Below are 22,299 nucleotides of genomic sequence, written 5' to 3' on the forward strand. Positions count from 1 at the left end.
CACTAAGACACTCTTGAGCTTCAAACTACCGGTACATAATGTTCTCCTAATGGACTCTACTAACACTAACATCACTATCTGCATTAATGGACTCTTGCTAACAAAACCATCAACCGCCGTGGACCCAGGCTTACACTTGAAAATTTATATATATATCGACATTGGGAAAAAAAGAGCATCCTACGAGTCTCCAAGACAAGCTAAACTTTACCAGTCAGAATGAAAGAGGAGCGGGTCGGTTGATGTTAAATTACTGGAGTTGTACCTTTACACACACTATTTTTTTCCTTAAGAAACTCCCCCATTAGGGATTTAAAAAAGTATATATATACACCATAAGTGTATGAAAAGTTAATAAACTTTATGTCATAACACACTTATAGACTATATTTGTCAATTATTAGTACTCTCATGAAGCATCCATAAGTAGAGTATAAACAGAATATATGAACTATTACATAATGTGAATGACAGACATTACAGATCACCAGAGCAAATCCTCACAGTGTGTGAAAAAGATTTATAAACTCATGAAGACATGTTGAGCTCAAAGGTTTATTCTCAACCATGGAAATAGTCGGATATCATAAATATGATGAATAACTACATTACAACATTCATATAAAACATTTATCATATGATTTTAACTGCGTTATGTATAAATGTGTGAATCAGTCATTATCTGTTTACAGAAAAGGATGCTTCACAGGTGCAGTTATAGTTGATGAAAAATAAACACTTAAAAATGCCCTTATATCTATTTACAAATAGATGATTTGTGTTATAAACAATTTATTAACTCATTATATTTCATAAATATTAAATAAAGGCCATTAGAATGAAGCATTATGAATTTATGTAATTTTCTTCAAAGCAATTAAAAGTTGCGCTTGACAGCTAGATGGAAACATGGCTGCTCTGTGTGTTGACACTGACCTCGTAGCACACTTAGTCTGGTGGAGGCAGTGATCTCTCCTGCGGAGTTGGAGGCGTGACATTCGTAAATGGCCTCGTCTCTGGGGGTCCTCAGTGGCTGGATCCTCAGGACCGAGCCAGACCCGTCGTCAAACTCTATTACCTGTTAGTGGTAAAAAAAAATTAATAAATAAAGATATTAAAGCGGCTAAAATTTGTATTTTTAAAATAACATTGGAACAAATGATGCGTGAAGTGAAAGGGATTGTGGTGGTTTGATTGTTGAGCCTCAGCAAAAAGTTGGTGGAGACCAAAGCAGAGCTAAAAGGAGAGTTAAAGTTGCATTTGCTAAAGATGCTGGATTTGTAAATAAAAAAACTGTGTGTTAAAAATAATGTCAGTGCTGTTTTTACAGCTTCTTTTCCGCGACCCCCACAAAATGCGATATTGCAAGTCTTAAGAAACCTCTCGATTCATCAGGCTGTAAAATATTGAACCGTGGTACAGATATACTAGCAGCAGTCTTGTTTAAATGTTGAGCTGAAGTACTGGGCCCTTACTTGTGTTGTTGTTTGGTTTTCATTTTACCTTCAACATTGTTTGCACCTCAGTGACAAACAGTGATTTTCAGAGACAACATTTTTTGAAGGTCTTTTCCGAGTTTTTAATTTACTGAGAAGAAGCCGAGGGGGTAGAGCCTGGGAAAAATGAGAGCATTAGTCAGGTTTAATCCATAGCCACTAGGCATGCCCGGAGCCACAGTCTAGGATCAATCAATGGACATATTAAAATAAATTTCAGGTGGCACCAGACAAGCAGTCCATCGATTAGTATAGTTAGAATACAATTGTACTTGATTATGTCTCATATTCTTTGCATATTTTGGATATGTAATAACTTTAAATCTTTCAGAAGTACTGGATTGTACATTATAAATACTCTTGCGTAAGTTTAATACATGCATGTAGTAGATCTGGATTCTGAATTCTGAGAAGGTTTCCACTGACTGAAATCCAATAAAAAGAAATCCCACAACAACTCCTGATGGACAGGACAGCAGAGAGAAATATACAGTTGGTCGTCAGAGCGTATACAGGGTAGATTAAAAATAAAATATCTCCCCGAGTGATTTAATCACAAACAGGGAGACACCAAGATGAACTTAAACCTGGGAGGTAACTTGGCTTATTAAAGTGGAAAAGCACCCTGAGCTCAGGGTGACACTGACTGGCTAGGAGAGAGGCTGGTTCAACATCTCTATCTAAGAGTGACAAGTAAGGTGGGGAAATAAATCAAAGGTTAGAGCCTTTGGGAAACTAATAAGGCTGATCATATAAGAATCTCATATATTGTAGCCCAAGGCATCATCTGACATATGAAAGGGTTGGAGTAGACAGCATTTCACATAGTTGTATAACCTTTGGAGAACAAATGAAGAAAAGCAGGTAAACTGATCAAATCTTTAACAACACAATTTTGGTTTTAAATGCAAAATGGTGGTAGATGGTGTTCATGTTATCCCAGAAAAGGGCTGTTGCTATTGTACCCAAAACAAAACACAAACCTCATTATTGGCTTAAATGTCAACTTTCATTGCGGTAATGACAGTAGAGACAATACACTCGTCTCACAGCAAGACACTCTGGTTTGTCATCAAAGGAAGAGCCCAGGTGTAACTAACAACATTAATGATGGCCCTGCTTCATTTAGGAAAATTCCACTGAGTCTGCATGCACATTACCAGAGCTCTGGAACTGGCTACCCTCACTGTAAAGGAGCCATTTAACTCTTCAATTAAGAGTTATTTTGATTATTAATAAATCTGCTAAATATTTTCTTCATAAACGGATTGTTTGGTCTATAAAATGTCCAAAAACTGTGAAACAATACCCTCACAAACCAGGGTGATATCTTCAAAAGTTTTGCCCAACCAAACATTCCATAACCCATAGATATTCAGTTTACTATCACGTAAGCAGCAAATCCACACAAATTTAAGAAGTAGTACTAGGTAATACTTGGAATTTGTGCTTGAGGAATTACTTTTACTTTTTTCCATCTTATGAGATAGATGAGAAGAAGCACAGTATGCGTACATCAACCCTTCTGTCAAATATGAAGCTACAGCCAACAGCAGGTGACTGAAAACATGTAAGCAGCTGGTCTGGCTCTGCCCAGAGGTAAAAAAAAAAAGAAAAAAGAAAAGCCTACTTGCATCTCTAAAGCTCACAAATATCTTGTTTAGCTGGCTCCACCTTCATATTTAATCAACAGTTTTGAGACTGGTATCAATCTTCTCTACTAACGCTCAGTTGATTGGCTAACTGATTAATCTACCAATTATTTCAGCTCAAGTCAGCTTTAAGTCAAAATGTCTGCTGTGAGAAAGGCTCACAAATAAAATAGGAAAAACAATGACAAGAACTGACAGCATTAGCAGCAGTTAATGCTGCTGTGACACCGCTGCTTTCCACGAACCTCTATCATTCCCATTTCAGTTTCAGTTCACTTTCTGGGATGAGCAGAAATCAGTGCCGGTACAAGGTTATGAGTTCCTTAATCAATTTCTCAGCAGCATACCTCAAATCTCTGGTTGCTGACTTTTTTGCCTTTTTTGTTCCAGACAATCTTGGGCTGAGGATCCCCCGTGGCCTGGCACACAAAGGAAGCCACTCCGCCCTGGACTCCTGTTTGATCTTCTGGGGTTCGTGTGAATCTGGGGGGTGCTGTAATAAGAGATGCAATTGAGTTAGGTGAAAAAAAAGTTAGGTGAAGCTCAAACCATTATCGCTGTGTGTGCATGTGTGTGTGTGTGTGTGTGTGTATGTGTGTGTGTGCGTGTGTGTGTGTGTGTGTGTGTGTGTGTGTGAGTGAGTGCATGTATGTACCCGTGAAAAGCATAAGAGATGAAGTTTTGATGGATGGGTTACACAATGCTCTATAGGACAACACATCACCATCAGTACTATATTAATGATTCTTCACACATAATGTACATGTACACATTCTGTGATGGATTATTGTGTTTTTCTACTTTAAATGCATTTAAGCCCCAGAGTACCACTTAATATACTATTATAATCTGGCATTCACACATCTGCAACACTTAGACCACTGCTGTACTAAAAAAAGAGTGTGGGAAAGGGGAATGCCAGATGTGTGCGTGTGTGTGTGTGTGCGCGTGCGTGTATTAAAATAGATCAGAACATTGTTGAATGGCGTGGCAGGTTTTGTGTGTTTGTGTGTTACAGCGTGAGCCCATTCTTGGAGTATGCGTGCACCTGTATATCAGTCTTTTAGTGCAGTTGTGCATGTGGGTGGCTTTATGTCCGTGTGTGCGTCTTTTTTTTCTGTACACGTGTGTGCACGTTCCACCATGTTTTTTCCTCTGTCCCTGTACCACCAAAGAAGCTTAATATTTCTGTGCCATAAAGGATTTATCAAGACTTACTCCTGACATGACCACTAAAACCCCTCGCTCCGGGGACGCCAACAATATCATAACCACAGCCTCCGCTGGATTGTGACATCACGACATCAAAAAGATTCGGCACGTCAGTCATGGCACGTCACCGCCAGCTCGCCTAATGGCATTCCAGCCAAACCAGAAAATCCCTACTTAAGGGCTTACCGCCAACTGCCCTGACAAAGGGAGAGAAATTGCTTTTTGCTGTTTAAAAGGAGGGAGGGAGAGAGGGAGAGAAGCTAAGCTTTTCAGAAAAGGAGAGAAAAAGAGAGAGAGTGTGCTGAAAGAGTGGGGACAGCAGAACAGAAGCGCGGGTGAGATAAAGAGAATGAGTGAGAGAGACAGATGGAGAGCAGAATGGGTAAGGAAGAGAAAAAGCACGAACAACGGAAGTGAAGGGAGAGAGGAAGATGAGCATGAGGTGGATTGGAGAGAGAGAGAAAGAGAGGGGGGAGACAGTGTGGGGGAGACAGAGAGAGAACGAGCCAGATGTACTGGCAAACATGGTCAGAGAGCCCCAAGCTGCCCAATCACCTCTACACCTCACTGGCTCACGGCCAAATCCACCTCAATGACTGAATACAACAGAGGGTGTGTGTGTGAGAGACAGATAGAGAGAGAGTGTGTGCATATATGTCTGCTTACTTTTCATCCTCGCATATCCCAGTTTACCTACGTATACACAAACCATGCACATGTATGTGTATGGGAGAATGCGTGAGTACGTCAGTGCTGAAACGATGTGTCAGTCAAATGAAAAAGTCAACCGACGAATTGTGATAATTGATTAATCGTTTTCGTTCTCTGCTTTTGCATCGTTGTTTGAAGACACCACATTTGATCAATGGATTCATAAGTAATGAATAGTAGTTTCGTAAGTAATAAAAACCATCAGCTTTAACCCTAACATGTTTATTACTGCATGCACGCAGTTTGTACATGCATGCCATCCTACTGTACATGTGCGTGGTGCATGAGTGAGGGAGCAAATGTGCGTGTGCCCATCTGAGAGCGAGACGGACGGAGAGAACAAGAGAAAGAGAGAGTGAGAGAGAGGGAAACAGGAAGAATGAGGAGTGGGAGAATCGCTCTCTTAATCCTCTTGCTAATCTCTCCCCCACAAAACAAATGAAAAGTGTAAAGCCAGCAGAACCATACTAAAAGGCACGGTGGATCTTTCAATTGCTTTTTTATCTTTCCCCCTTTCTCTTTATCTCTCTAGCCCCAATCCCCCTCTTCATATATCTGCTGTTTAATTGTCTTAGGCTCTTGCTTTCTCAGATTTTGCCCCTTTATCTCTTTGCCCCACTCCTAATTCTTTGCCACTGAAGCAACCCCCCCACCCCTCTTCCCATCTCTTCACAGCTGCTGCTCTCCTTGCTCCCTCTTTCATCCTCCTTCTTGTTACTCTTTCTCCATCTCCTCCCTCCATCTCTGGGGTGTTACATAAGTCTTCCTGTCACACTGACTGACTTAATGAGGGGGGTGCAACCGTATGCTCCGCACTTCTCCCAACTCACTCTCGCGATTCCTCTTCTCTCTTATTTCTCTCCTCCCCTCTCTTTATGGGCTCTCATCCTCTTTCTCTTTTACCCTCTGCCCCCCCCCACCCCAAAAAAAAGGAAATCATCCTCCCTGTGCTCCTTCTTCTATCCTTGTTCTTCTTCTTTACTCCCTCTCTGTGTCCTAACTGTTCTGTCTTTTGCCAAGATCATCAGGGTCTTTTGGTTGTGTTGCTTGGTAGGATTAAGCATTGACATTTGGGTTGGTGTGGGGGTGGAGAGTGGAGGTGGGGGGGGGGTTAAAGCTCAAAAGGGCACTTCGATATTTGGAGTTGTTTAAGGGGAAGAAATGGGGATGTCTGCAGGTTCATCATTTCATGGATATAAAATCAAAAATGATGATGGACTTGGAAAAAACTTGGAAAGAACTTGGTTCGGTTCAGGGGCAAAGGCTTAGGTGCTCGTGCATGTCGCCAAGCACTCCTGACAGCCCTCCTCTTCTTCTTTAATATGACCCAAGATGGAAGTGCGGGGAAACCAATAACTGGGTCCACAGAGAGGGATTTAGATGGAATTAGACGGTGGCAATCTTTCCCCTCTTGGTGTGTGTGTGTCTGTGTGTGTGTGTGTGTGTGTTTGTGTGGGGTGGACTGAGATTGGCCTACATAAAGGTCGCCATACAGTGGGATCTGATCTACACAACAGATGGCAGGGATTATAAAGTCAGCTCCCCTCTCCGGACCACTTTCGAGTCACAGCTGAAGACGTGTGATAAACTTTGAAAGATCATCTTCATGTCTTTTTGGTACTTAAAATCAAAGGTATAGAGGAAATAGCACAGAACGATAGAGCCCTAAAATAAAAATTTGAGTGATCATACCTGTATCACAAACATGTTATCTGATAATCAGGTAAAAACTGAGCTGAAAGCACACTGCTGTGCTTCTCCCCCAACCACTACACTGTGTTTTGTTGCGGACACTCACGACACCATTTTTGGTTAAACTCTCCTTACATGAACCTGCAAACTGTAATGGGGTGATGGAGGTTCAGTGGAGTAGCGCTTTGAAAAGACAAATAGCAAGACTAAATGAAGCTAATGGCACTGTGTAAGAGACTACAGGGACATACTGTAGCTGGCAGATGCTGTCTTAACCTAGAGGGACACAGCGAGAGAGAGATTGTGTTTGTAAGAACAGATGCTAGCACAAACCCTCAGGGAGTATGATTTACGAATATACTCTATTAAGATTGGGAAATAGTATATATCTAAGAATGGAGAGTACATATTTGGGAGGGGAAAACAGATGGAACTCACCAGGAAAGATGTAAGTCTCAGGTTGTAAAAGCAGAACTTTAAAGGTGTGATAAATTAGGGGCTTTCATGCTTTTTATGGCACTGAGAAATTTATGAACACACGTATGAGTGAAATGTGTGTTTTATCTTTGGGGTCCCACATTTGATGATAATGTAGACTTAGAAATCTGGATAATTTTTCATGATTAAATGAATCTAATATAATGAGCTAATAAGAATGATTCTGTAAAAATAATAATTAACCTAGACGTTTGTGTAATTTATTTTGGCTGCCACTGTGCTCGGTGATCTGAACTCTTTCCTATGAATCTTTTGTAAAACTCTGCAAGATGTTGCCATTTGTGCACCCTCGGGCCTCATCTGGTGTCCCCTCAATTACCTAGCTGGTCTGATGCATAATAAAGCATGAAGAAGACCTATCCAAACAAATCACATCAGCAAAAAGCAAAGGACTCCACAGAATGAAATGGACTAACTCTGCCTGATTCTGCAGGTAAAAAAGTAACAAACTGTGAAGCAGATGCTGGATCACAAAAGAAGGATGAAATCATCAAATGAGAAAGCTGAGCTTTCATTTGGAAAAGACAATAGTTTTGGCTAAAAGGAGCAGATGGGGAAGCCCAGACATTAATGGTAGCTAATCCTGCGTGTGTGTGTGTGTGTGTGTGTGTGAGTGTGTATGTTTGAGCTGAACGCTTGGCCGTTTCTGCTCGCAGGTTAAATAGTGGATGATCCCTCCGAGGAGGAAGGGGATAAATGGTTATTGAACTTCCTGATCAGATCGATATCAGGCGCATCCCCCTTGGACAAGTTCATAATGATCCTGAGTTTGTGTGGACAAGTGTTTGTGTGCAGGAATAGCTTTTGTGAGTACTAGAGTCTGTGCGTTGGAAGTTTTGATCACATCTGTGCCTGCGCCTCACATTTTCCTGTGTGTGTGTGTGTGTGTGTGTGTGTGTTCATGTCGATAGTTGGGCATGTAATGAGCAATTTACGGTCCTTGCCAGGGAAAGATCCAGCTGCATAGTGTTGAATGTAGTAGTGGGTGGTTAGCTGATGACTCCCCAAATGAGAACTGAGTCAGGCTTGTTAGACAAGTTGAGGAACGAGGCCAATATCAGGGCCTGAGCCAGGGTCATGATAGTCAGCCTCAAGAGTGGGTGGGCAGCTGGCCAGAGCCATAACTTAAAACACATTAACATCAAACCGACACATTAAGAGCAAATTATCAGCTGCTCGCTTTCGTCCTGGAAATGAAATTGGATTACTGGGGCCAATAAACACAGAGAGACAGCTATCATCCTTCTGCAGCACACACAAGTGTTAATTGGAAAACATTTGGCAAAATGGGCTACTTCAACATAGAAAATTTAATTATACACAATTAAGTGCCGTAACCTTTGATGAAACTTCACATTTAAGATAAGATGTTACTCAAGTTTCACAAAGTTTAAGTGTCCATCCATTTGAGGGTCCTCTATAACAAATTTGTATTTCCAACTATTTTTCTTCCCGTATTAAATTGCATGATTGAGACTTGCATGTAGCACATCATTGTGGCATATACTGTGGATCTGCAGTCATCAAGTATCACTCTAACAAAATCTTTTTTACATTGATGCAATAGCATAAGATAAAATACACTTTTACTGCTGATGCCAATGCATGTCCAATTAGCATGCCACTTACCCACCATTCCTCCCCCAGGGGTCTGACTAGTGGCGAGTTAATCAGGGTTAATTTGTTAGAAACACAAGGGGAGGATTTAATCAAATAGGGTCTTCTTTTATACACAGGTCATTACAAACACATGGGCTACCCACTGGGTACACAACTTTACTGGGTCAGAGCTGGCTTCCCATAAATATGAACAGAGGGTTTTCTCAGTGCTGGTTGCGGCGCATTACTCACAGACCAGTGGTCAGCTACGTTAGAGCTAAGCTAACGCTATCCAGTCCTCTTCACACACGGGTGCAACTGCTAAGCTAATGCTAAGCTAACGCTAGTCAGATCCTGTTACTCACGGATGGGCGCACAGCTATGCTAGCTGCTAATAGCCTCTCAGCTGTGGGTCAGTGATGCAGCACGCTGAGAAGCTTCGGCAGCAGAACGGCTTCATTTTCTTTCTCATCAACATGGAAAGTCCTTCTCTCAGCCCGATCCGTCTCACTCTCGGGCTGACGTTAATAGGTTATGATGGAGAACTTATTGAGGGACCAAAGGGTCACTGTGCTACAAACTGAGTATGAGACTAATGACGCAAAGGTGCATTTTATGCCCTCTAACCACAATATTAACATCCGACTACTCCTAATGTCAGTACACCAGCAGTAAACGGTTAAAATAATAACATAACCGTGATTGGCATTTTAATTTTGTGCGTATATGACTTCTGGAAATGTTTGTGATGTGACCCATTTCTGTCGCCGTCTACGGAAAGATATTTGCACTGGAGTTGATGGAAAGAGGTCGTCAAGCATTTAAATGAGGTATTTCATTCTTAAGGTTTAATGTCATATTCTTGATGAGCATGAGCTGGCACATCATCACTGGAGCTGAATTTCAATACAATACAATAAATTATTCCATAAAATATACCATGAATTATTTAGATAATGACTGAAATTAGTTAAGTTCATAAGTGCCTTTTTAATTAAAAATAAGGAAATTAAAGGACAATTTCAGCGTGATTAGAGTGATTCTCATTTCTTGTATTCCTTACTCGACATCACTGTAGATTTTTCTGCAGTGTCAAAACAGATTTTTTTCCCCTCCGATTTTAAATAAGCGCTGTCTAAGCGTGTTAACCCTCCCAATGTCTTAAGGGTAAAAAATGACCCATTTATTAGTTTAACAGCAGAGAGAACTTGCTAAATTCATTTTTCTTCAGCATGGAATTTGATGATGTTTCCTGGCCTGACCCTAGACTTAGGAAAAGTGAACCTCCCATATATTTTTTGAGCTGTACACCACCAGGGTACAGATATTGTCAGGTCTCCTCCTGCAATTCTAAAGCTCAAACGTAAAATCTCATTTATTTAATCCTTACAAAAACCAAATGTCAGGAGGAATTGACAGAAAAAAAGATAATGCTGAAATTATCTCGAAAGAGTTGACCAGCATGTTGACCAGTGTAGCACTGGAGGGCTTTTGGTCATTTGATCATCACTACCCAGTCCACAGGAGAAATTACTCAGTGCCTCGATCATAAACTGCCAAGAGCAAATGTTGACATTTTGACATTTCATACTGTGGTTATGGGCAGTAATGTCAACAGGGATCTTGCCTTTTCTTTGCTCTTTCAATGAGTCAGGCAATACCAATCAATCACAGAAAAGAAACACAATCCATCTAAAAAACGGCTTGATTCTGTTTCACACCCTTAACTAATCCCCAGGGCAAGGACCTTTAACCTTTGAGACCCTTCATCTCATTCCAGTGAATCCTGAGAGAGCTTCATCCATCAGTTACAAGGAGCCATGAAGCTCACATGAAGCTGGATACTTATCACGATCTAATCGCTTGTCTACCCTTAGCACTACACGTTTGCATATATATACATATAAAACAGACAAGTACAAACATACTAACAAAGACATATATATATATTTATACACATACACACACACAAACACACACACACACACACACACACACACACACATATATATATGCACGTGTCACTGAACACAAACCCTTACTCACATGCCTGATCTCACAAATCTTTGATAACGGCATTACATGTATTGCAGGTTGTTTGCCTTCTTATGTTCTTAGTTTCACCCAATGAAACAAAAGTATGGCATGTTTTCATACGAATTGAATTGCATCAAATCTAAAACCGAAGCTATACTTTGTGTAAAGCTTTGTATGCAGATTTAGGGCCTATCGAATTGCACACTGATCACTGCAGTTAGAACTAAATATACTAGAACCTGAGCTGAAGGCAAATAACGTTCAAAAAAGTGTGTTTTGGAAATGATAAATTAGCGGGCACAATATGAAAAGTAAAATGCAATGTGTTGTGGAAGAAGACATTGCTTTTTTCTAGCACCTCAGACCCTTGAACTTAGCACCTGAGGGAAAGCTAAATGAAATACTTGACGGTAACCAGAGAGGGCTCCTGTCTAAGCTGCTGACGTCCGGTGCGGTCCGTCCCAAAGTAAGCAAAAGTAGCGGTGCTGTCATTGTGGTAGATTGACCCAACCACCTTTCAGATTCCAGTCAGCCTGAAGGATGTTGTCGAATGTTGACAGGTCCATCAGTCACCACAGCAGCAAGTTCTGTGTTTCCAATGTGCACAGGCCTTATATGTCATATATGAAAAGGTCACATTTTCAGTAATTGAGAAAAACTGGTTAAGTTTTTATTGATGCCTCAGTTTTTTTTTGTGTTTTCTTTTTTTTTTTACACCAAGCTTTGTGGAAAAAAAAGTAAATTGGAAATGCACAGCTTTTAAAACACATAAATGATGTGATACAAGCTGAGGGTAAAGAGTTTCACATTACCAAGAGCCACCTTAGGCAGAATCCTAAACCACTCTTGCTTGGTTTGAAAATACACAGTCTGCTTACTAAAGCGCTGGGTTGCAACTCAGCAATGCCTCCTCGACTGTAGCCCGTGAAGGAGCAGACGTTTTGTTGAGTTCTGTTACACACACAAGGAGTTGTATTTCAGCTGGAATTTTTATTGTTACATTCAAGCTGCCAGGGGAAGGACGACAGCTTGTTGGTTTTGGGGCAAACGAGGGTCAGCAGAAAAAACCCTGTTGTTGCATTGTTTCCCATCGCCCTGAATGACACGCGGAGAGAGGCAGCTTCTCGCACAGGGCATCTCACTGCGTACATGGAGCAGTGGCCTAGTTTGCGACAGGATCAGGGCATTACTCTTAATCCACCAGATAGATGTCATATGCACGCACGCGCACACAAGCTCACTGAGAAACAAAAAAATGGTGGCGAGAGACAGGGGGAGAGAAAAAGAGAGTAAAAGAGGGAATTTGAAAAAAACACACACACATTCACACACGCAAAGCTCAGTGGACTGCTTGTATTGTTACACCAGTGGCTGTGTGCAGAATGCACATATGGCGCCGTGTCATGCAAGGTTTCCGACTATGCACATGGGATACTGTTCCATCTGATTACATCTTAATACCCTCAGTCCAATAGTGTGTATATGGGTGGAACTTGTGTAAAAAGTGTGTGTGCTGATGGTGTTTCCAAAGTTTAATGAAAATGATACCACTGCGTTGACATAGAGGAGTAAACTAAAATGTAACCTCTATTTTGTGACACACTATTATGCTTAAAATGTATTCCATTCATTTCCCATTAAGAAACTGAAAGCAATTTTTCAGAGTGCATTTAACATTTCACCACACGCAGACATGTGATGAGCAGCAAAGACGTCAGTATCCCAGCAGCCTCTGCTTGAATTCTCAACATTCAAATCTCTGAGTCCCCACTGTTGATATTAAAAGAGGCATTGCACGTCATACACAATGAGATAAAAAGAGAAAAGAACAGCCTTTCCTCCCTTTCCCCCCCTCAAGCCCTCTGTCCCTCCTTTCTCACCAGATTATATGGATGTGCCGAGAAGAGGCAGAGAGCGGGCAAGAAAAGAGCAATGGAGAAAGTCACGGCCAATGAGACGAGGGCAGGGGAAAAAAGAAAAATATAGACAGAGGAGACAAACTACGAATCTTTTCCACCCTCGTTATATTTGTGCTGCTCCCCCAGCCCTCATAGAGGAAGTCTGGGAGCATCATCGTTTTGATGGATGACTGGGCCTTCACTGGCCGACCCTGGGACTTACACAGGGGACAAGGGGGCAGGAGGCTGAAAGGAATACAAGAGTGGTTTGTGGATGTGTGTGCTTTTACTGGGCTCTGTGTGACTGTGGACTTTTAAAACATTGCTGGGTGGGAATGGCTCCCTCAAGCCTATACTTGTGTGTTCATACGCTTGTGTGCGTGTGTGTGTGTTACAGGGTGGTGATGATATATGTTCAGCATCACACAACCATTAGCTTGGAGCGACACTGCATTTTCTTTCCAACAAACACCCCACACTGTGTGTGCTGCAGGGTTTATCTGCTCATTGTTCCTTTTTTCTTTTCTTTTCTTATAACACATTAACACATACAGGAGAAGCATTTTTAAAACAAATATAAATGAAAATTCTACTAGATACCATTATCACCATTATCCCAGATGTTTAACAGTCTGCATGGTGAGCTCTCTGACTTCATTCTCCATTCCTCATCTCTCTCCTCTATTATTCCCTTTCTGTCTATCCCATCTTTTAGCTCTCACACACTCTCCCTCTGTGTTCATATCTTTTATCCTTAGACTCACCCCAAAACACTATGACACTATGATTCAAATCTTCACTGCTGATGGTCAACCTGACAAATTGACTGCATGGGAAGTCATACAGGTAGACACTAATAATACTAGGTACGTTTGCAAACACTCTAGCAACCCAGTAATGGTTTATTCTGACTCATTCATATGTTTGCATGTGTAAACATCATATACTGGTTTCAGACACCTGGATAAACTGAATATGGTAGCTGAGGAAGCACAAAAGAAAATTTAGCATGTAAACTATTTACCTAAGTTCCTGATCATCGTCTTCAGCTTAACTCAAATTGTCGTTAGCCAGAAAAATAAAAATGTCTGCTTAACAATATAGCAATGATTTATATGCTGAAAAAAATGAAAGTCTGGCACTTGTTAAATATAGGATGAACTGACTATTGCCTGTCACTGCTGAGTCCCATTAACATGGGTGATAAGATGGAGAAACCAAATTTAGCCAGACACCTACGTGAGTTAAGTCAGTCGTTACAGAAAAAGAGTGTCTCATATGCTGAGCAGTCAAAGAGATACTTGACAGAAACAGATGATCAAAAAACTGGATAACGTTAGAATCAGATAGAGATGTGTGGCTGAGCGAGAGTATTTGCATGTTTTTTTTTTGTCTTAATAAAAGATATTTTCATTGTTTTATCTGTGGTTGGTTTTATCTATGGTTGTTGTTTAATAAAGTCATTTATAAGTTTTATTCATACACACGTAAACATCATATCCCCAATATGATTAAAACTAGGGCTGAAATAACTAGTCCCTTGATTGATTAATCAATCAACAGAAAATAATTCTGCAATAATTTTGCTAAACAATTAATCATTGAAGTTTTTTCTTTATGTGTAAATGCAAGATATTCAAATCCTACTCACTGAGAAATACATTGGACTAGTCACAATCAGAGATTTCACACGGACGCACGCACGCACACACGCACGCATGCACACACAGTATGAACACAATCACACAAGCAGTAGGGAAATTATCTGATTTGCCATATGTGGTCTGTCTATCCATGCCAAGTAATACTGGGATGGACAAAAACAGCTGGCCTTGTATCAAACCTGCTACCCTACACACACACACACACACACACACACACACACACACACACACACACACACACACACACACACACACAGACACAAACACACACGTACTGTAGGGATGTGATATCAGGAGTGGAGTATAAAAGAAAATCAGGTCATTCCTACCCTGTATGTGTCTACGTACAAACAGTATTTGTGTTCAAAAGTTACGTAGTGTATAATTTAACACTTTCTTTTGATGCATATACACGTCTTTGTATGGGTGTGTGTGTGTGTGTGTGTGTGTGTGCGTGTGTGTCTGTGTGTCTGTGTGCGTAAATTATTTTGGTCAGAGTGTGAAAAGACTCACAGTCAGCGTCAGCGAGGAAGAGGAAGCTGAGGAGGAGCAGGCCTGGACTGGCAGAGTGCATCATGGGATATGTCGACACATGCATGCTGTATCCGCCGTGAGCTCACTGCCTCACTGTACAACAGGACGATAGAAACAGGCCCTCACAACCTGGAGAAAGAAAGAAGAGAAGGGGAAAAGAAAAATGTAGTCATTAGCATCCTTCCAAAGTCCAAATTAAGAGAGTTTCAGATATTATATAGTCTGTGTGCACACTCAAACACACCACACACACACACACACACTGACACACACCCACACACACACACACACACACACACACACACACACAGACTTGAAGTGTGTGAGTTCCCTCTAGGCCTCTAACACTCCGGTTATGCAGCTGCCTCTCCTCTTCTCGCTTCATTAGGACCATACACTCATTGCCGGAGGTGTGTTTTGGTGTGTGCGTGTGTGAGAGTTCACAAAGTAGCTGATGAATTTCAACTTATGGCAAACATTTAGCATTGAAACATCAGTCGGCTTCTAAAATTCTTCTTCTTTTTTTTTCTTTTTTTTTTTTTAATCTCCCACGTAAGCGATGGCCTCAATTTCTCTTGCTTTAGTTTTTATCCGTTATACAATCTACAAAGCAGGCCGCACTTCAATATCGGATTTCTTCCAAATGTGCGTCAAAATGGCATGATTTCAGATTGATGAAGAGGAATGAATGGCTTTAAGATGGAAGGGTGGAAGGATGGAGTGAGGGATTGATGGATGATGGGGAGATTAAAGTGGGAGGAGACTGACTGGTGTTATCTACTGGCTATGTTGCACACAATGTTGGATCAACATACAGCTCAATGTCTCTATCCTTTCATCCATAGCTCACTTCCTTCCTTAGACTCTCTCTGCTTCTCCCAATGGTCCTTTCCTCTTTCCACTCCCCAATCTTCGTCCCTTTCACACACCTGTTACTTTAACTTTTTTTTTTTGTTGCAGTTTTTAGTTTCCTGAATATTTCAAATATTCCATCCTCAAATCCACATATCGTTTCTTCTTTGATTCCTCTTTCCCTTTTTTTCCGCCTTTTTACTCTCACTCTCTCTGTCCCTCTGTCTGTCTATGTATCTGTCTCCCTGCCATCTGCAGTGCCTGGTGTGAGTGTCTGGCATTAGAAGAGACAGGCGTCAGTCTGTGTGTCAGAAATCTCACTGCTCAAATCACGTGACACAATGAGACATGGCAGATCGCTGCTGCTGTCCAGAAGCTGACGGTGTTGAGTGAGAGACACTGAAAGCGAGCGGAGGCAGGAGAGAGACCATGTTTAGATGTATAATGTGCATTTTTGCTTGAATGAATGTGTAGGTCTGTGCTGCATGTGCATGCATATGGGGTAGCTCATGCATATGTTGATGCTTCTGTAGTGTATGTGGATGCATGTATATATTAACGCTGACTGTGCCTGTGCTAAATTACTTGCATACAGTAAACGCGCGTGTATGTGTGTGGACGCCTGCAGCCGTGTGCTCCTGTGTCGTGCCTACGTGCATGTGTTTGTGGGCTTTCCAAAACTGGACAGAGTCATCAGCAGTGGCAGCAGCAGCAGTCTTAATCCTCTCCACTCCTGAACAAGCCATCTGATTAAAAAAAGACAAGGGGGGTGGGGGTAGAAGAACACTGGAACCCAGAGCTCTTAGCATCCCTGCAGCCAAGGCAGCAAACAACTAAACCCACATTGGATTTTCCACTTGGTTTGGTCCGAAACAATTGCTTTGGGATAACCTAGATCTCTCTCTGCACAAATTAAGTCCTCTGCGCTGTGATTTACACTACTACAGTGGATATGGGAACCCAGCAATACAGCATGAAAAGCCATAAAATTCAGGTTCCTAGTGTATCTAACCACAACCCAGGGAAATTACAGTTGTATTTTTCTATTTTATTTTTCTTGGTATTAATTTTACATTTTTTCTTTGTTTTCAAGGAGCCATTACCATATTTTTTTATTTCCTATAAACTGAGTAATGTTTTTGTTGTTACTTAAGTTCTTATTTTTTTTAAATTTGTTTTTAACCACTATATTTACATTTTGAACTAATTTTAGTGAACAGTGCTAACACTACCACAACCCCTACCCACTGTACTAAACTGTAAATCTTACTGGAAAATATAGGAAAAATGCTAGTGCAATTAAATGTGCACAGGTACTCTATTCTCAGCAGAGCATTCATATGCATATTTGTCTAATTAAGCCAAAAATTTTTTTTGCTGAAAAAATAATATGGGTAAAGGCAGATGACTGATAAAGAAGGGCATCTGTTTTGGTGTGTGTGCATGCGCACATGTTTGTGTGTGGCCACTAATCACTCCGGCTGACTCAATGTCACTGGAAAAGCTTGCATTATTTAGTATCTCACTTCACAGCATGTCACATTAATTAAAGAGCTAAGATAACGGAGAGAGAGAAAGAAGGAGAAAAACAGATGAAAAGAGAGAGAGAGAGAGAGAGAGAGAGAGAAAGAGAGAGCGAGAGATGAGAAAAGGTGTGTAGGGGGAGAAGAAATGAAAGTAGAGTGGTAAACAGAGCCATGAAACAGAGGGGAAAAAAGAGTGCGGATGGAAAGAAGACAAAAAGAAGATAACCTGAGCCGTACAAACACATACACACACACACACACACACACACACACACACACACACACACACACACACACACACACACACACAATCGCAGCCAGGTAGTCACCAGATTGTAATCTGGGTAGCTGTTGTTGCTAGTATTACCGAGGGCCTAACAGAAAGCCTCCCTTGGTGCCGGAGCTTCTGCTGCTGTTGTGGATCACAGTCGGCTCTAAGCCATTCACTTACATTAGTCCCTATCACTCAATTATACACTGTCTGTCTGCCTGGGCCTGCAGCGATCAGTCACACTTATCTCTGGGATAGCTTCTGACAGAACAAAGACTGACTCAAAGAGTGACAGACGGGCTTATGTTTTTTTCACAGGACAGACAGAGGGACATGTTGGGAGGGAGAAGGAGATGAGGAGGAAGAGTGAGAACAGAGGATAAGATGAGACACACAGGAGAATGAAGGGAAAAACAAAATAAAGTGTTACTGCAGTAACAACTGGAAAATGTCTGTAAAAAAAAAAAACCTGTAAAAATTTTAAATTTTGTCCCTTTGAATGTGTAAAAAAAAAGTAAAACTCATATTGTCGCACAATGAATATGAAACAGGTTTAATATTTTTGAAAAATCTATACCCACGAAGCTTAAAAACTGCCAGTTACATCATCAACAGAAAGAAAATGCCATTAATCATAGTTATTGGATTAACAGCTTTTATTTATTTTTGTCCCATTTAGACGGTAATACATTTTCTGGTACATTATCAGCTGCCACAGAGCTAAAGCAAAAACAATTTATTGAGAGATTCGGCTGAAAAGTTTCAAGATGAGGAAGCAAAAGTAAAAAGGGAAAAGGAAATTAGAAGACAGAATGAGATCCAAAATTGGAAAGAAAAAGAAAAAAAGAAAAAGAGTGGGTGGTTGATTAGAGAAAGAGAGAAAGAGAGAAAGAGACAGAGAGAGAGAGAGAGGAGGATAGGCTATAAAGCGAAGGCGTAGTACAGCTGGAAGGGATGTTGAGAAAGATAGAGACCAAGACAAAAGACAGATCCTAAAAAGCATAGCTAAAGGCAAACTGTGTGCCATGGAAAAGAACCCAGAGTAGACCTATCCTAATTTGATTTGATATCCCCACAGCTCAGCCATCAAATGCAATTAGACATAATAATTAACTTATTCTACTTGGCCTGTTGAAACAGTGGCAGACTGACAGAAATGTCAATGGAGAGACCATTTATACTTGTTGCATCATAGCGCACGAAAAACAAGATAAGACGAGTGAGAAAAACAAGGTTTGTGTCCTCCTTCTTTCTATTGAGGGTAGCGTTGAGCTCAAGTTATAAAAGTTTCTTAAAATGTCTGTTGACTGTTGAAGTCTTCGAGGCTGGTCAAGACCATATTTCGATGGACACTGGGTGTTCTTACACCTAACTTGTATGGTTTGGTGCGTTTGCTCATTTCTTTCAGTTGACGTGGGCTGGTGTGATGGCTGTCGACTGAACTCTGGCTGTTTATTTGTGGTGTGAAAGCAAAACCCCAGCACATTCATTTTGACACAAAATAACGGATTCTCCATTTCAGTGTCAAATATCCTTGAGTGGGTTTACATGGATCTAAAAAGAACTGTGTTGGAGATACAGCCCTTTTAACACATATTGCCCAATGTTTATAGGTTGAAAAGTAACTGGACAAATACACAAGTCAAACAAAATCATCATATTTTACATCTAGTATAAAGTCTTTTGCAGTGAATGACTACAGCAAGGATTTGACCTGTAGACCTCAGCAGAGGCTTTGTATCAACCCTGGTGCTGCTCTCCCGGGCTTCACTGCAGGCTCCTTCAGCTCTTGCTGGTTGTGCGGTCTCTCTGTCTTTAGCCTGGTCTGCAGCAGATGGAGCGCAGCGCAGTCAAGAGTGAGATCAGGTGATTGACTTGGCGAGTCGAAGATATTCCACCTCTTCACCCTGAAAAGCTCTTTGGTTGCCTTGGCTGTATGTTTTGGATCACTGTCCAGCTGAATGATGAAATGTCGTCCACTGAGTTTTGATGCATTTGGCGGAATCTGAGCACACAGACTGCTCCTGTATACTTCTGCGTTCATCCTGCTGCTTCCTCAGCAGTGAGGCCGTCAATAAATGCCAGCTCCATTGGCAGCCACACAAGCCCGAGCCATAACAGAACCGCCAGCATGTTTGACAGATGAGGTGGTGGCTTCGGGTCACGAGTTGTTCCTTCCATCATTTTGATGTAGATTGTAGATTTCTGTTTCATCAGTCCATAGAACTTTGCTCCACACCTCCACCTGTTTCTTTTTGAATATTCTTGTTAACTGCAGCCAGGCCTTTTCTGTTTTTGAAGCTCACCAGGCTTTTGCATCTTGTGTTGATTCCTCTGCAGTTATGGTCATGAAGTCTTCTCTTTATCATTGACAACGAAACATCCCCCGCCTCCGCCTACATCCTGGAGACTTGCTGTGCAGTCATAGAGGGGATTTTTCTTCACGATGCAAGTGATTTTCCGCTCATCCGCACGACTTATGCTCATTGGTCTACCAGCTCGTTTACTGTTTTCTACTTTTCCTGTGAACACCTGCTTTTTTTTGTGGCAAAACCAACGACCTTTGATACATCTCTGATAAGATTTTGATTTTTTTGAGCATCATTATTATCTTCTTTACATGCGGTCACCTCTTTACTCCTCAATCTAAACAGCAACTCTCAGTCAGCTCTGAGACATTTGTGAACTTTGTTGTGCATCGACTAATCTTGAAATGACACACAGTTGCCCACATATCTTTTAGCAGGAAAGTGTCCAATACCAATACTTTTGAACCCTTGAAATTTGGGCCGCATGTATTAAAAAAGTTATAGTTCACACAAAGCTCCTTCTTACATTCCCGTAAAGCCACTCCAGAGAGTTGGCACTTTAATGTAGTATCCATAATTTTATCTCAAATTGACTACTAATTAACTATTAAATTCAAGACATAAACTATTACTAAATCCATCTTCTTGCATGAACTGTCAATAAAGTAATCTTATTACTGATCTCTAGCTGCGCATACTGTATACAAGATGATTTGGTAACCATGGAAACATGTATGCGCTTCACCATGAGTGTGGGAATCCTGCCCCCCCCTGACCAATCAGCAAGTGAACAGGAGTTAAAACAGGTGTGTTGTGGAGATAAACTGTCAGTCACCAAAATTTGATTTCCCAAAGTGGGGTCCAAGTAAGTAGCGTTGATAATGCAGGATGACATCATAAAAATTTTATTTTTGTTTCTAAAATGTCAATGAAATGAACCAAATGAACCAAACTAGAGTGTTAGAAGTGAAAAGTCTTGTCTTCGTCTGAAAGCATTTCGCTCAGTCTTGACTCTGATCTCAGGAAGTATATTTTTGAGACATGTTGAGTCCATGAGTGTGTTGTCCTTGTGCCTCATTCTTGACAATGCTGTCCGACCACTGCAGTCACCTTGTGAGCCAGCAATGACACTGATTGTTTTAAGAACCTGACTGACTTGTACCCTAAAGGATTTAAATTCCTCTGAGCTCAGCCGTTCCTCTGTCTGAATTTAAATGGCACATTGAAACATTGTTTGATTATCTAACAGCTCCTTAAACTGATACCAGAGCTTTACCAAAGAAGTTGAATGTGCCACCTTGTCATTCGCAGAGGAATCTTAGCACTCATAGCACAGGCTCATAGCAGACAGATAACAAGCAGTATGGAAATAAGATTTGCAAAAGTGCCAGAAAAATGTAACAGTTTCTCGCATAGCACAACAAAGAAAACATGGCTGCAAATGGCTTGGAGGGAGAGTGTTTGTTTGATGTATATGACTACTGAGCACGTGTGTACACATACACTCATGCACACACTGATTACCAGTGATCTGTCATCTCCCCCGCTGCACACAAACAGAGTCAAACAGACTCCAGAAGTAACCCCTGAGGATGTTTTCAAGAGCAATGCTGATCTTTAAAAGACACAGAACTCAGTGTCAGTGTCTGTGGGGACGGCAGCTAATGACATCATGCTGTGACATGAGAATTTTAAACTGCCTTTGTATTGGGTGATTCACCTACTTTTAGCACCCAGGAGCGACAGCTGTATGTATTGTACTACTGTACTCGAATTTTGTGGGAGGTGTGTGTGTGTGTGTGTGTGTGTGTGTGTGTGTCTGTGTGTGTGTGTGTGTGTGTGTGTGAGACATAAGGCAAGGGACTGAGAGCGAGTGCTCCAGTAAATCACTTCTTTAATGTTCGCAAAAGTGAGTCAGATGCTGGTATTGTCTGGGTGGAGAAAGGCACATATATTACATACACCAGCTGCATCTCTTACAGATTCATATGCAACTGTTCAGATGGAACAATTCAGTTATCCACTACCCTTCTGAAAACTCAGGCCACCTGGATGAAGTTTTTCACTGCCAATGTTGTTTTGTTTTTTATCCAAGTTTTCACATAATCTGTGCATGCAAGGTTAAGAATTGGTAAGAACTTCGTTGAGCTGGAATAATTCTTCTGCAAAGACATGTAAACATTTAAGCAAACCTACACAGACATGAGTGTCATGAGTGTAAAAACTGTACTGGGTCAGGGTTATAGGAAGAACCTGGTCATGCTTTAATGTTAAAAATGTTAATGTGACTCTTAGCTTGAAGTAGAGTGTGAAATGCTGCAGCTATAGTCCTATAGGCAAACACCTCC

The 22,299-nt window shown here is 41.1% G+C and overlaps 1 protein-coding gene across 1 annotated transcript in view; it reads right to left on the bottom strand.

Moving 5' to 3' along the window:
- Window positions 1-22,299, bottom strand: part of ptprdb (protein tyrosine phosphatase receptor type Db) — an 89,616-nt gene that overhangs the window by 48,243 nt on the left and 19,074 nt on the right. Inside the window, exons 2-4 of the mRNA XM_087177365.1 lie at window positions 14,973-15,122; window positions 3,496-3,641; window positions 937-1,078 (exon numbers count right to left, since the gene is read on the bottom strand). Coding sequence (XP_087033491.1) covers window positions 937-1,078; window positions 3,496-3,641; window positions 14,973-15,057 — 373 coding nt within the window. The 5' untranslated portion in view covers window positions 15,058-15,122. The remainder of the gene's footprint in view (window positions 1-936; window positions 1,079-3,495; window positions 3,642-14,972; window positions 15,123-22,299) is intronic.

Source organism: Seriola lalandi, unplaced genomic scaffold, assembly GCF_002814215.2.
Source record: "Seriola lalandi dorsalis isolate HSWRI2012SDOR001 ecotype SW California unplaced genomic scaffold, Sedor1 jcf7180002054591, whole genome shotgun sequence".
NCBI lineage: Eukaryota > Metazoa > Chordata > Actinopteri > Carangiformes > Carangidae > Seriola > Seriola lalandi.